The following is a 15522-nucleotide window of genomic DNA, read 5'->3' on the forward strand; positions in this document are numbered from 1 at the left end:
TAGAGCAAGACATACTGTAATTCATAAGTCTACCTAAGAATTTACTTAGGCTTACATGGTTCATGCTGGGCTTTTGGCACATCAGCAGCACAAAATAAATGAACTACATTGAAACAGTATATCAATAAACTTCATGAAATAGAAATCAAGGAAGATCTTTATGCTTTCTTTTCAAGCCTTCAGCTAGATTTCCTCTAATTAGCCTGATAATTCCTCCTTGAAATGATCTCTCAGATCAGAAGACTATCCACTGTTATTTCCTGATATTCAGTGTCCACATCCATGAGCTTTTGAATGTGGTCACTGAGCTGAAATACAGAAGGTTAAATCACTCATTTTCATTACTGTGCTCCCACCTCCCAATACAAATGTGACATTTACATTTTGCACACTTCAACTCTTCTTAAATCATCTGTATAAAAACTTCAAAGCTTGATTGATGATGAATGAGCCATTGTCTCCTGAAGCACCGGTTCTCATTAGCCTTTAAAGTTTCAGCTTATTAATAATGGACCCAAAGGTCTGACCCAGTGGGGTGGCATCCATTCATTGTGCTCCCAGCTGAAAGGTCTGGGATAGGAAAGACACCCGGGATCTCTGGACCAAGGCCATTCCAGAGATGATCTATTAAGAGTCACAGGTAGATGTTGTGAACTGTATTATTTTTGCATCATTATCTGCCAGCCGACTTTTCAGATGTGAGGTGATGACAGTAAGGGAGATACAGTAGCAAAAGGGCGCCAAATAAGTCTTCCATAAAGCCTGATCTTAAAAGCAAAGCTTGAGGCAATTTGTCTATCAAATTAGAACCTTTGGCATGGTTACAACTACATGACTACCACTCAAGGAAATTTCAATTAAAAATTTATGTATCATCTTGGTTACCTCCAAATGTTACACCTAGGAAAACCAATATTTTCTATATCTACACAACAGGACACAGGAATAAAGATAAGACAGTCACTTGAATGTGACATATACAAGTATTGATTCAAAGGTGGTATGCCATAGGACGTGGAACTCTGTCTTAAAATCATAATATCTGGTATCACATGCCACCTTAAACATATACTAAATTCATGATCATGGGTAACTCACTCTTTCAGTTTCAGTTTCTTCAACTATAAAGTGGGTTTTTACAAATTCAAATATATTTATTACTACTTCCTCACAAAAAAGTGACCTTGGAGATTGAAGCATACATTTTTTAGATACTGGCAAAGCACTAATTTTATTTTCCTAACTACATTTCAAATTTTAATTTAACTATTTTTCCTGGGTAGAAGGGAGTGTGAGAGGGAGAAAAAAGTATATTTCTGATCAATAAAAATAAATTACAACTGACAAAAATATAAATTATTTCTTAGATTTTAGAATAGATGAAGGAACTTATAAAACTTCACGTGTTTTCATGTAGTAAAAGAATACTAAACTTTAAGTTATTAAGATTTAAGTTCAAATACTACCACAACTACATAACCCTTGGCAAGTTACTTTACTCCATTCCGCAGTTATCTCTTCATTTAAATAGGATAGGGAATAGCATCTTCCCTATGAGAATGTTGTATTAGATGAAGCAACGCATTCAAAGTGTTGCAAACACTTTTAAGTTTTAGTTTTTAATATGGTAACATTTGTAAAACAATGTTGTTTACACCTTAACTAGGAATTTGTTAAAGTTACTTTGTCCATCTATGAAGTCAGTCATTTGAGAGGAGAAAGGTTTTGGTTTAGAATTAAAAAGGAAAAGAATCTCAGAATTAATGTACATTACTCATTTAATTTGAGCTATCTTGTTATTGAAATGTCACTGATTTCCTTAATGGGCAGCCATCTCTGCCCAAGTTTATTGCAATAATCATTGTTCAAATTTACATGATTATTTCTTTTTCACTTAAAGTCAAAGGAGAAAAAAATCAAAAGAAAAAGGAAGGTTCATATACCTAACCTAGAGAGAGTGAAAAAGTTATAGCCCAGAAGCTCTTGTTCTTCTATCAAATGGCATTTTGCAACTTTCTAATGAGAACTTTTTAGAAAATATTTGTAGCTAAAAATGCAATAAGCAATTAAAAAAATAACTCAGAATTAAGTAGCACACAGCATTATGTCTATTAGCGTTAGCTAACTGCTTTAGAACAAAATTTACATGAAAATTTTTAATAACTGGGGATTTAATTTGGCTTTTGCCATGTGGAGAACTTGTTAACTATTCCCTTTGTAACAAATGTTACCCAAAATGAACCTCAAAAATAAATGTCATTGAAGTACTGTGGTGTCTGGTTCACAATAGAAATTTAATGAGTATTTGATGAATTAAATTATATTTTGGACATAATACTGGTGTAGGTTCATTTTCATAGGTATTGATATCATTGAAGTAATTTATTCTGCAGATTAAGGTTATTGATAGGCTTCAAACTTGTCAGTGAGTTAGGGGATATCTATCCCAAGGATGCCACGACTTCCCTCCTTTATTCCATCAGCAGTGAAGGTGGCTGAAGCAAGTGCTGTGGAGAGCTTAGAACTTGACCAGACAAGGAAAATACCAAGGTCACCCACTACTTCTTGACAGTCCTCTTGCCATTGGATTTTGAAGATTCTGGAAGAGAGAGTGAGGCTAATGACTTGTGTAACTCTGCCTTACTTAGATCCAATTCATGTCAGTGTCAAGACATCACCATATGATGTCATTGGTCCTCTTCTTCAAACTTAAGGACAAACAATCTTTTATCTACTCAGAATTCCAGTCAGACTATTCTCTCCAGATTAGTACTCTGCATCTCATGCTTCTCACCTTTGTATTGACTACCTTCTCCCCAACCCCTTGATTAGGATACACTCTCCTCTCACTTCCACTTCTTTTCATCTTTATTTTCCTGCAGAACTCTGAGAGTTCTGAAACCATTAATAATGCCCTTAACTGTTAGTGTTCTCTCACTTCTCAAATTATCATGTAAATACTGAACTTTAACAAGTTGTGTTCCTTCCCTCCCCCAGCCCTTCCCAGTTTAATCTCTTTGTCAGCACTGGGTTACGTACCTCATAGATGCTTTATAAACTTACAAGCAAAATTTTATAGATTTCGTTGATGCCCATAGAACAAGAGAAAACCTGACCATTGAAGTATCAATCTGAAAATTAAAAACAAACTTTTTTTTTCTGCATTGAGAAAATATAATGTGAGCCTCACACCAGCCAGGTTACACAGGAAGGCCTGCATGGATTGTGAAATTGTCCTTGGATGTATAAGGGTTAAGTTTGGTTCTATATTCAGCAGATTTGGAATGTGTTTCAGCTTATAGATCTGTGGACATAGAAAATACAAAGGGAATTATGACCTTTTCTTTTGCTTACTGGCACTAGTAGGTAGGAAATCCTTGGAGAGTTATTAAAAGTGAAGCTACTGTAAAAATCATTGTAATAGAAGATATATCATAGTGTCTTCCTTGTAATCTTTTAAAAAATAATATTTAAACATAAAGTAATAACATCCTTGCAATTCTATTATATAATTCAACTTGATAGAAATTTTCCTGACAAATTTTGAAGCTTAGACAATTATTTAATAACATTGGAGGTTTCTTAGATTTGGAGGCTACTCTGAGCCCTCAACTTTGTAGGCAAAACCCATCAATCACCAAATAGGAGTATTTTTAAGCCAGGGAAGATATCATATCAATTTAGATATAAGGAGGTTTTTTTGGTTGTCATGCAAACCCAGTATGTTGAAAGCTACTTTTTCCTTCTTCTAAGAAATCTTAACTTAGGAACTGTAAATTTTGAAACACACACAAACATGTACACACATATATTTCATATAGGTAGACAAATATATTTTAATACAATTTTAAAAATTATTTAACACATTTTATTTGATGTATTAATAAGCTTTATAGAGAAGAATCCATAGGTTTCACCAAACTGCCAAAAGGGGGTCCAATGATAAAAAAAAAATCAGTGAAAGTTAAAAATCCCTGTCTAGATAAAGAAATAGAAGCCTAGGGCCCTAGTCATTTCCTTGGAATCTCTGAGGTCCAAGGGAGATGTAGCTGATTGTTTTTATTCTCTTTTAGAGTTATTTTTCCCAACAGTTATGTGTATCCTTATGAGAATTTATCCATGTTCATTGCAAAATTAGTTTAACTTGACCCAGGAGCTGAAATAGTTAACCTCAGAGAAGTCAAGTAACAAGAAAAACTTAATATTTTCATAACGCGTACAGGTATAGAAATCATTTTCACAACACTAAATTATTATTAGAGAATCTCTAGGTTTTTTTGCAATGCCTTCTGCCCCAAAAGATGATATTCTTTTGATTGTAAGTGTGGGGTCCTCTTCCACCCAGTTCCATTTAACCCCTTAACAATCAAATTGGCTTTTACAAAGGATTATTGGTTTCAAAGTTATTATAACAAACATACTTCCTGACAAATCGTTCATAATCCCCATTGTCCCACCTATCATACACTGGGTAGGGGTAGGAGATTAGATTCATATAGCTCTGTTCCTATAGATCACAGTCCCAATTCCATTTTTAAACACTCCACACAGTACCCTTTAATGGGCTCAAGTTGCATGTATTCTGCCTTCTTTGGGCATCCCTGCTAGAGATGGCTACTTCTGCCCATACCCTGTAATCCTGGTTCCTGAAAGTGCAAAAGAAAGACAAAGCAGAATGAACAGAAACTTCAGGCCCATTTTTTGGAGCCATTGGGACTTAAAAGGATATAGCAGAAGGAGACAGCCTTTCTCTCTAACCAATTCAGTACATGACACCCATACCCATACTGTGGGTAAACTCAGAACATTGCCCTTTCTGGCCTAAATAGGAATAAGCAATAAAAAAGAACAAGACTTTCCCACTCTGTCAATTTTGAAGTTGTATCTTGTTCCAGCTACGGTCAATCATATGAGGATATTCCCATCCATTGTCTATTCCCAAAAGAGGGGCACTTCCAAGTTAGTTGAACTGGAAATATTCAAAACAAGCTCTTTTTACCCATGAAATAGGGTACTGGTCAAGGAGATTCTAATCTTTGGAGAATATTCAAGGGACTCTCATTTATGTTTGGCAAATTTGCTTCTTTAATTTTGCTTTGACAAAGAATGAATATCTAATTCTCCATTTCAAATGTACATAGGTATTCTCTGTCTGTGTTTTATGAGCATACAGGTAGGAAAGAAAATATGATTTGGTAGATTTCTGAGTTCAAGAAGCCCCAATAGGAAAACTCATTCCCTCAATCCTTCCTGCTGGCCACAGAATATAAAGATGATTGTGTTTCTCGTTGGTCTCAGCTGCCAGCACACTCTGCAGTAGCATCCTGTTCTATGACTTTTCGGGTCCTCAGAAGCCCCTATATCAAATGAAAGAAGACAAAATAGGAGGTAGCCCTATTCTAGACACAGGCTTGCCATGGAACCCATGATGGGAAAAGGGGACTCACTCCACTGACCTTCCATATTGGGTGAAGTTGTCTTTAAATACTATGGCAGAAAGCAAGCAAATTTATCCACTGTAACCTCTTGTATACTCTCTCTCATCTTCAGGTTAGCAGCCACCAGAAAGCCTTTTCTTCACCACTAAGTAAGTGGATAAGAAAATCAGAGAATATTGGTGCATTCTCTGAAGTGGAGACAGGTATCTTTACTCCCTGTCAAAATATTTCCAATAGACATATATTTTAAAAATAAAACTGGGCCTTTCAATTTAAGCTGAAATTCATATCGACCATTGTCAAAAGTGGATAAATGAATATAATAACTGATTCCCTTGGCAGATTTTCAGAAATACAAGTTGATTGAAAGGACATATAATGCACACTTGGCAACTCCACTATAATACTAAAGAAAATGCACATTTTCATATTATCATTTTTTTGTAATTTGGCTATAATCCAGATACAGATTAAAGAAACTAGTCTGTGGGAGAGAAGAATAAGGAAAAAAAAAGCAAACAAAAATAATTGTAAATTGCCCACAGTGATATGCAAAGGAATATAAATCTCCCAGATCAGAATTGCTAACAGATGCTGAGTTTAGTATTCTGGGCATCATAAAAGTATCACAGAGAGTGATCACTATTATGTTCTTAATTTGAATTTTTACCAAGGAAGATTACACTCTCGTTGTTATTATATAATTTCTAAGCCCTTTCCATGTAAAAGTTAAGCTCTGGAATCACCTGTTTCCAAGAACTGTGTCATCACTAGCTTGATTCATGTGGCTCAGTCAATATAATCTGATGCTATTTAAGTAGTTTTAGGCAGACAGTTGGAAACAACACTATAGTCAATAATTTGTTCCTGGAGTATTTTTTTTTATTTAATACACATTTATCTTCAAATTATTCATTTATTTAATGTTATTGATTTTAATTAAGTGTGACTTCCATAAATTATAGATGCTATAAACACAAACATTTTCTCTTCACATACTTTAAGGGGAAAAAATAAACTATTTTGATATGTAGACTGAAAAAGGTTGGGGAAAGACCCATATAAAAGAAATGTTTTTTCAGGGCAAAAGAGCATCCTAAGATGGTTTGCCTGATCCTTCATAGTTCTTAACAGAAATGATTATGGCATATCGATATAAGGATCTACTTCCAAGATTTCCCTTGTATCTCCCTTGAATTTCAATTAGGCTTGTTTGGTTAAAGTCATGGGAGGAAATGAACAAGGTTCTAAATTGTAAGTTAAAATATCATCCTAAATTCTGTCCTCAACTGATATCTTCTTAAGGAAAAAGAAGCCAGTCACTGAAAATATTCGTGTTAATTTATATTTTGGAAACAAAGTCATAGGATCACAATTTGAGGGAGGGAAAGGATCTTCAAAGCTATCTAGTCTAACTCTCCCATTTTACAGATAAGAGTATTGAGACCCAAGCCAGATTGTAGAAAAACTATGATTCAAATCCATGTCATCTGACAACAAAATGCAATGTGCTATGTTGCCTGAAAAGGTGAAATTGAGGCCTCAGTTCAAATCTGCCTCATATACTGGACCTTTGATAAATTGTTTAACTGCTCTCATTCTCAGATTACGCTTCTGGAAAATGGCAATGATGGCATACAGAAATTGGGGATTAAATTAGTTAACATGTATGGAATATTTCACAAACATGCACATCTGTAGAATAGAGGCTATTATTAGCATGAAATTTCTCAATATCTCTTTGCCCTCTATCCTCAGAGAACACCCCCCCATAGCAGCCTCAAATGTGTTTTTGGGTGATAGGAAGACTTTTTGACCAAGAAGAGTCAAGAAGACCAAGAAGATAGTTCGCCATTGGCCATAAAGGATGAAAGTATTTCAGCCAATGCTACACTTTGACAAAAAATGAGAAACCAGTGAAGTTTGGTTTTTGTGCTCAGAATACACAAATGGCATTGCAGGGAAGAAAGCATGTACAAAGGGGTATGGAGCATTCTGGGTGAGAGGTAGAGTTCACTGGAGATGTAGCTCTTCTGCCTCTGGTAATGTCCTACTCAGTGATTCTTATGAACTTTATATTAAGCTCAGATTTTGCTATATGTTTAGGGAATAAAAATGTTCTTGGGGCTCTGGGATATTCTACTTAAATCTATGTCATTTTTTCTATTTTCAAAAGTTCTGACAACCCTAAAGGAGCAGGGTTTCCCCAAATCCTTCAGGTCAGGGAGCAAAGCAACTTAATAAACTCATCCACTCTGTCATTGGTGTTTAATGAAATCTCCTATTTGATAATATTTGCATTCTGAAAGACAATATCTTTAGAGAATAAGATTTATTTCTAAACAACATTTGAGATATGGGGTTGGTATAACTAGAAGAGAAAACTTACTCAAGTTCTCTTATAACTCAATAGGTTATAAAAATCAAAAACAATCCCTTATTTCCAAATTTGAGAGAAAAGGCCTTTGTGATGCCTTCCAATCAGATCAGATAGATATATTTCATATATTGGTTTAGAAAGTGCTCCCTACCCAATTCTCAGTATCATCTTCAATGGGTACCCTGTAAAAGGTCATTTTTGTTATTTTGTTAGGATGACCAATATTATTTAACATTTTCTCTAGTCAGAAAATAAGATTAAAATTAGTCTTACAGCTTTCAAATTGTGAACTCAAAGACAACAGTAATCCATGTTTCTTTAGAACATTAGAAAGCAAATTCCCTATAAAATGGATGGTGTAATTATCATTTACCCCCATTTTACAGAGAAGAAACTTGAGGTTAAGTGACTTCCACATGGTCTCACACCTAGTATATGCTTTACTTCTACTCCTTTTTTTGCCAACATTCTTCTCTTCATATTATATAAATTAAGATGCATTTCATTTAGAAAAAAATAGAAAAAAAACAACACTGACAGTATTTGGAAAAGAACAAGAAGAGGTTACCTATCTTTGAAATAATTGTCATTTGTAGATACATTGCTTTTATAAGCAATGCAATCAGTACTGTTTGTAAAAGCCAACCAATCTAGACATTTGCCATATGAGCTTTTATTGTAGGGACAACATTTGACCCTTAGAAGATATGAATCCAAACATACTGAGCTATGCCCTAATGGAGTTTTAATGCATTTTTCTTCCTATTTCTGTTAGAAACAGCTGGTGAACCCATTGACTCCATCTGATGAGAATGTCAAAATTTATTTAAGTATCCTGTGTTTAAATACATATATTTACTTTTTCACTGATTATAAGCTTCTAAGCCCTTGAAAATTTGCAATTATTGGCAATTGTATAATTTCCATTTAATATGAGTATTGTGTAATTATATTATGTTTTTATTAATGCCAGCCATGCCATACTAGTTCCCCAATCTTTTCCCAAAAATTTCAATAAATTGATATCATATCCTTATTTTTTTTCATTTTTACAGAAATCTTAAATGGAGGAGTATACGTTGACCAGAATAAATTCCTGTGTTATGCAGACACCATTCATTGGCAAGATATTGTTCGCAATCCATGGCCTTCTAATTTTACACTGGTTTCAACCAATGGTAGTTCAGGATGTAAGTATTATCATCTTTTCTACTTTGTTATTAGAAAATTATTTTACAACATAAAACATTATTGATACCTACAAATTTTTTTTGCTACCTGAAAAAGATATATTGAATTGTAATGTTCTTTGAGAAACTTATAGGTAGGAGCCACAAAGTGATCTTCCCCTAATTTTGTGCTCTACTTTTATACCTTTTCCCTCCCTGCCCCATTGGATTCTTTTAGATTCATGCTTATTGGAGCAAGTAGGTGGATTGGAGCACTGGTGGATGGAAATTTAACCTCAGTTACCCAGGCCTTACTTTTCTGCTTTGTAACTGGTACTGAGGATTAATTCTTTTTTCTTTTCAAACCCTTACCTTTGGTCTTAGAATCAACACTGTGTATTAGTTCTAAGACAGAAGTCTAGGCATTGGGGGTGAAATGACTTCCCCAGGGTCACACAGATAGGGTGTGTCTAAGGCCATATGTGAATACAGGACCACCCATCTTTATGCATAGCTCTCAAATCCACTGAGCTACCAGATGTTACACACACACACACACACACACACACACACACACACACACACACACACACACACACACTTTTAGTATCAATTCTAAGATGGAAAGCAGGGGTTTAAAAAATAATCATTACTTCTTCATATTCATTCCTTTCCTTCTCTCTTCCCTCCTTTTTCCTTAACTCCAAATAATTACTCCTTCCAAAGGCTAAATCCCTTCTTTCTTCATTGTCCTATTTCACTGTTTATTTGTGAAGTATATGACTTCATCTCCTTGTCAAAGCTGTAAAAATGAAAAAATAAAATAATGATAAGGAATTAAAATATTTTGCTTTGAATAATATTACAAGCCACAACTAATTTAGACTGAAAAAAGCTTTCTAGAGTTTTAGTTGCCAAAGAAAACATCTAGAATTGGAGCTTTATGATGGCAAGAATCATGGTTTTGCTATTCTTTTGATCCCTAGATTTTTGAGTATAGTGTCTCACACTTGTCTAGCTCTTAATAAATGCTTGTAAACTGTCTGACTCATTATAAAATTGTAAAAGCATTTCAAACCTCATAGAAATGGCAGTATGCCAAGTACTTTCCATCCTTACATAGAATTCACAGCTTTCAATTGTGGCTATATAACTTGTTTTATGTTTCCCTCCTTAAAGTAGTGTAAGGATTTGGTAAAAGGGAATATGGAAGGGTTTGAATCAGGGAATGGAGGAGATGAGGAGACAGAAGGAATAAGGAGGGCTGGTGAGGTGAAGGGAGAGATAATCACTGGGGCTGAGAGATGATCTGTGAAATTCTCTCTTTCCCCTCACACTTCAAACCCAAGAGAGAGGGACCCTTGAGCTGATGTTATGGCCAGGAAGTAAACAGGGGCTGGAGTCTCAATAAGTAGGCTTCAGGGCAATTATAGAGTTCACTGTGCCCTCAGGACTTGGCTGGTACCTGAGATCAAGAAGCCTTTCTAGTCAGGCAAGCTGACCATCTTTGTTGACTCTTTGTTGATTAGGCAAGACTAAATGGCTAGCCTAGTCCACCACCCTTTCTTTCTTTGTTCTTCTATGATTTGAATCTTACTCTTAGTTTCTTCAATATAAAGTTGTTTAATAGTTCAAGTAATAAAAAGTTATTCAGCAGCAGTTATTGTTCTTTTCTTTCTTTCATTGATGATCTAAAGATATCAGGAATCTAGGAGGTACCAACCCACCAATTGGGATCTGGAGCTCGGGTCCTAGCTCTTCACTCTCCAGCATTCAGAAGGCAAAAACTTCTCTTCTCCTCCCTCACTCCCACAAGCCTCTTCTCCTGCTCCAAATGCCGCTCCCCCTCCCAGCAACATTCTAAACAATGGTTCCTCAGTCTGTTTTCCTTTCCACAGTAGTCCCCAAATTTCATTTCTCTTGTAGTAGAAATCACCTTTTAATGTGTTATATGACTTTAGAAAAAAACTGAACTATCATCAAAACCTTTGAAAAAAAATGTTCTATCTGAATTCAATTTCATCTTCAGAAAATGGACTATGTTCTCCCCACATTTATTATTACTGACATTTGTATGAAAATAGCATCTTTATCAAGTGATAATCTAGGTTTTATATTTTTCATCTGCTATTATATATTCTCTATCTGAAATCATAACTGTCCTTCTATGGTTCTATAATTATTTGTTGTAGTAGTGATTGTATTACAAGCAGGGGATTATGACTTTTATAAGGCATCATCTGCCAGGGGACAATGATTATATGTCTTGACTGCCTCTACTCCTATAATAGGAGCATAAATGAAGACATTTGATCAGAAGTGACAGCTAAATATATATATATATGTGTGTGTGTGTGTGTATTTCAAATAAAAGACTAGAACTTTTAAAAAGAAAAACAATGATTTTCATGATACCTTTGTGCAGAGGTTCATATTGAGCTTTCATCTTTATAGACAATTCAAGTGTGCTGAAGATTTTATATGTGCTGTATATGTTTGTATGGTGAATTTCTATTTTGAAATATTGAAGTGAATAAGAAACTGAACCTGTTCACCCTACAGGAGAAGAAAAAAAAATTATTTGTTCCTATTACTCTTTGGCTCTTGAAGGAAGAGTTGGAGATTTAGAAACATTTCTTTTTTTAATATCTGAGTGAAAAGGCAGATTGACTGGATGAAAGGATAGGACTGTTGCTTTCCAAGTCATCAGACTGGCCTGGAATGCTTGAATGAAATCAAGCAGGAGTGAAGTCTGAGCCCTGAGCCAAGAGGGAAAGATGCCCACCAGCCTCTCAGGTTTTGAAGCCATAGAGGACGGAGAGGTTTGTTGCACTATCACAGATGGTATCCCTTTTCTGTTAATCTCCTTTTGAGGGCAGATTTGGATGGTTGTGCCTACAATTAGACAACTGTGGCTGCAATTTTTTGCATGCAAATAATTGCAGGTGCAAAAATTGCAAATGTAAAGTGGATGTCATGGTCAATGGTCCTTTAAAAATTAACTGCCAAATGTTTCTCAAAGCTTTATTCTTTAAATAGCTGTTAAGTATCTTTACTTCCTGGCACATTATATGCCCTGAATGGCATCATATGCATAAATAATGAAACTGTACTGGTGACCATTTAGAAAAATCAAATGAGTTCAGGTTGTATTTTCATTCATTAGTGGGTTCCAATTATTTAAACCAACAATTGATCATATCTTATTTACAGTAGAAAACTATTGTTGATTAATCTATTAAAGATAAATCTAAGAACAATTGACAAAGGGGCAGCTCAGTGGATTGAGAGTCAGGCCAAGAGACAGGAGGTCTTACGTTCAAATAGGACCTCAAACACTTCCCAGCTGTGTGACCCTGGGCAAGTCACTTAACCCCCATTGCTGAGCCCTTCCCACTTTTTCTGCCTTGGAACCAATACATACTATTGATTCTAAGACAGAAGGTAAGTGTTTAAAAAAAATAAAAAATACATGTAACTAAATTGATTCATTAAAAATCCTTACATTTTCTAAATATTATATTTAATTAGATTTTATAATATAATGATATGTTTTGGTTATCATATATTTAGGGTTTTTTATTCTTAAATATGTTAATATCTTCTATTAGTTTTAACTATCATTAGATAAGAATGGATTTACTTTTTCTTGTGATCTAATTTTTGGAAACTAAGGAAAGTTAAAATTCACAGGATTGAAAAAGAAAAAAAGAAGTCAGGAAAGCCTGTGTTTTTTAAAACACCTTCTTGATCTTGCAACAAAATATTTATTCATGCCTAAGCAAGAATCAGAGTTTGATGCTAGATGCTAGATTGACCATTATACAACTGATGGGGTGTGATCTAATAGTCACTTGTTTTTAATAAAGGATCTCCATTTGTATTAAAAGAACACTAATCATTCAGTTTGCAATCCTGCTCTCTTTTAATCTCTTTTAATGCATGTATTTGTGTTCATTACTGTGTTCATTAAGTGCCTGAATGCATGCATACATATAAAGAGACTCAAATTGAGTCTTTTTCTGGTGCATTTAACTAAATAATTGGTTGTATGTAAAATTTGTTTTAAGAAGAACATACTAAATTCCTATGAAAATCCTTTAAAGAATGTGTCTAACATCACCCATGAGATTATTTTTTATAATTATGATTGTCTCTCTTAAGTTGACTCTTTAAAGGTAAGGTCTTTTTTTTTTCTTTTAAATTTCTGAGGTAGGGGGCAGCTATGTGGCTCAGTGGATTAAGAACCAGGTCTAAAGTAGACAGGAGGTCCTTGGTTTAAATATGACCCACATACTTCCTTAGCTATGTGACCCTGGACAAGTCATTTAATCCCCACTTCCTGGCCTTTATTGGTCTTCTGCCTTTCAACCACTACACAGTACTGATTCTAAGATGGAAGTGAAGAGTGTTTTGTTTTTTAATACAATAAAATAATATAAAATGATGAGTTCCAAATTCCCTTCCTCCAGCACCCTCTACTTACTAATTAGAAAGCAAACAATATGGTTTCAATTGCACATGTGCAATCATGCAAAATACATTTCCATATTATCTAAAATAAAAAAACTGAAAGAATGGCACCTTGCTCAAAGAAACTAAGGCATAGACTGATCAACTCGTTCTATAACCAAACTTTCTGGGCCAGAGATGCAATCAAACAGAGTATAACAGAAAACCACTGGCAATCAGGAAGTAGAAATGGTGGCTTAAAGGGATGTGGATTCAGTCTTAAATGAAAACTGCTTGTCCAAACCATATAATTCTCTGGGTTTGACCTTCAAAATTTTCTGAATCTCCAAATCAACATAACAGATGAGGTGCTTTCATGTCTGCCTAAGGAAATTTAAAAAAATAAAACTTAGGAAGAATTCCTGACAGCATCTTTTAGAAGAGATTTAGAAAATAATAGATCACTGTTTAGCATTTGACTTAGTTGACTCCTCTTTCCATTTGGATATTCTTTCCTTTCACCATTTATTTCTCTTTCTTCTCACATTCTCACTGTGAACTGGTCATTTCTTTTAAAAATTTTTTAATAAAATTTTTAGGCTATTTTTCCATGGTTGCATGATTTCCTCCCCTTCAATTCCCCTTCTTAGAGCAGATAAGCAATTCCACTGGGTTATACTTATATCATTGTTCAAAACCTATTTTGATGTTATTCATATTTGCAGTAGAGTGATCTTTTAATATCAAAATCCTAATCATATCCTTATTGAACTATGAGATTGATCATAAGTTTTTCTTCTTTCTGTTCCCACAGTTCTTTCTCTGGATGTGGATAGTTTTCTTTCTCATAAATTCCTCTGGATTGCCTTGGATCATTGCATGGCTGCTAGTAGAAAAGTCTATTACATTCGATTGTGTCATAATGTATCAGTTTCTGTATACAATGTTCTCCTGGTTCTGCTCCTTTCACTCTGCATCAATTCTTGGAGGTCATTCCAGTTCACCTGGAATTCCTCCAGTTCATTATTCCTTTTAGCACAATAGTATTCCCTCACCAACAGATACCACAATTTGTTCAGCTATTCCTCAATTGATGAATACCCCTTCATTTTCCAGTTTTTTGCCACTTCAACGAGTGTGACTATACATATTTTTGTACAAGTATTTTCCTCTATTATCTCTTTGGGGTACAAACCCAGCAGTGCTATGGCTGGATCAAAGGGCAGACAGTCTTTTAAAGCCCTTTGGGCATAGTTCCAAATTGCCTTCCAGAATGGTTGGAGAGCTGATCATTTCTTAAGAGTTAAATTATCATGTCTATGTTTAGCATAAGAGCAGTGCTAAATGGCACAGTGGATAGTCCTTAGCCTGAAATAAGGGAGACAGGAGTTCAAAGCTGACCTCAGACAGTTACTAGCTATATGATCCTGGGCAAGTCACTTAACTCTGTTTATCTCAGTTTTTCTTCTGTAAATAAGAAGGAAATAGCAAGCCACTCCACTATCTTTACAAAAAAATCCCAAATGGAATACTGAAGAGATGGACTTGACTGAAACAAATGAAGAACAGTAAAAACCAAATGATGCATGTCCAGATCTATATTTGAATAAAATTATTTTTGCTATTAGAAATAAACAGCAAATTCAATATAATATTTAGAGATGAACTGCAAAGCACAAACTAACATTTTTCTTGACATTAGGATTCCCAACCACTTGTGTTGTGAATTTGGGCATCTGGGATTTCTTTTCTCTTCCAGTTTGGCTCCCAGGTTTTAAAATAAAAATTCTCTGGTGACAGTATGTTAATTTATAATTATTCATTAAATACTGAAAGCAGCTTAGAGAGAGAAAAGGCACCTAATCACATGACCAGTCACTGGAGCTCACTACTCACCTTATGTCCCAGTTCCCTTCTGTTGCATGACTAGAAGAGAAAGAGTTTCTTCCTAGGAAAGAGATAGCAAACTTCCTTGATCCATAACATACACCCCAAATATCCCCATGGATATCACTTTTTCTCAGTCTCTCTGGTTGGACAGATCTGACCTCAGTCAAGGTTAGAGGCTGGTCTTCACTATGCC

The 15522-nt window shown here is 34.9% G+C and overlaps 1 protein-coding gene across 4 annotated transcripts in view; it reads left to right on the forward strand.

Annotated features, from left to right (window-relative positions):
- ERBB4 (erb-b2 receptor tyrosine kinase 4) overlaps positions 1 to 15522 on the forward strand; it is a 1424132-nt gene that overhangs the window by 943442 nt on the left and 465168 nt on the right. For all 4 annotated transcript variants that reach the window (XM_056807930.1, XM_001369059.5, XM_056807929.1 and 1 more), the window contains exon 4: positions 8874 to 9008. In XM_056807930.1, coding sequence (XP_056663908.1) covers positions 8874 to 9008 — 135 coding nt within the window. The remainder of the gene's footprint in view (positions 1 to 8873; positions 9009 to 15522) is intronic.

The sequence above is a fragment of the Monodelphis domestica genome, chromosome 8 (genome assembly GCF_027887165.1).
Source record: "Monodelphis domestica isolate mMonDom1 chromosome 8, mMonDom1.pri, whole genome shotgun sequence".
Classification (NCBI taxonomy): Eukaryota; Metazoa; Chordata; class Mammalia; order Didelphimorphia; family Didelphidae; genus Monodelphis; species Monodelphis domestica.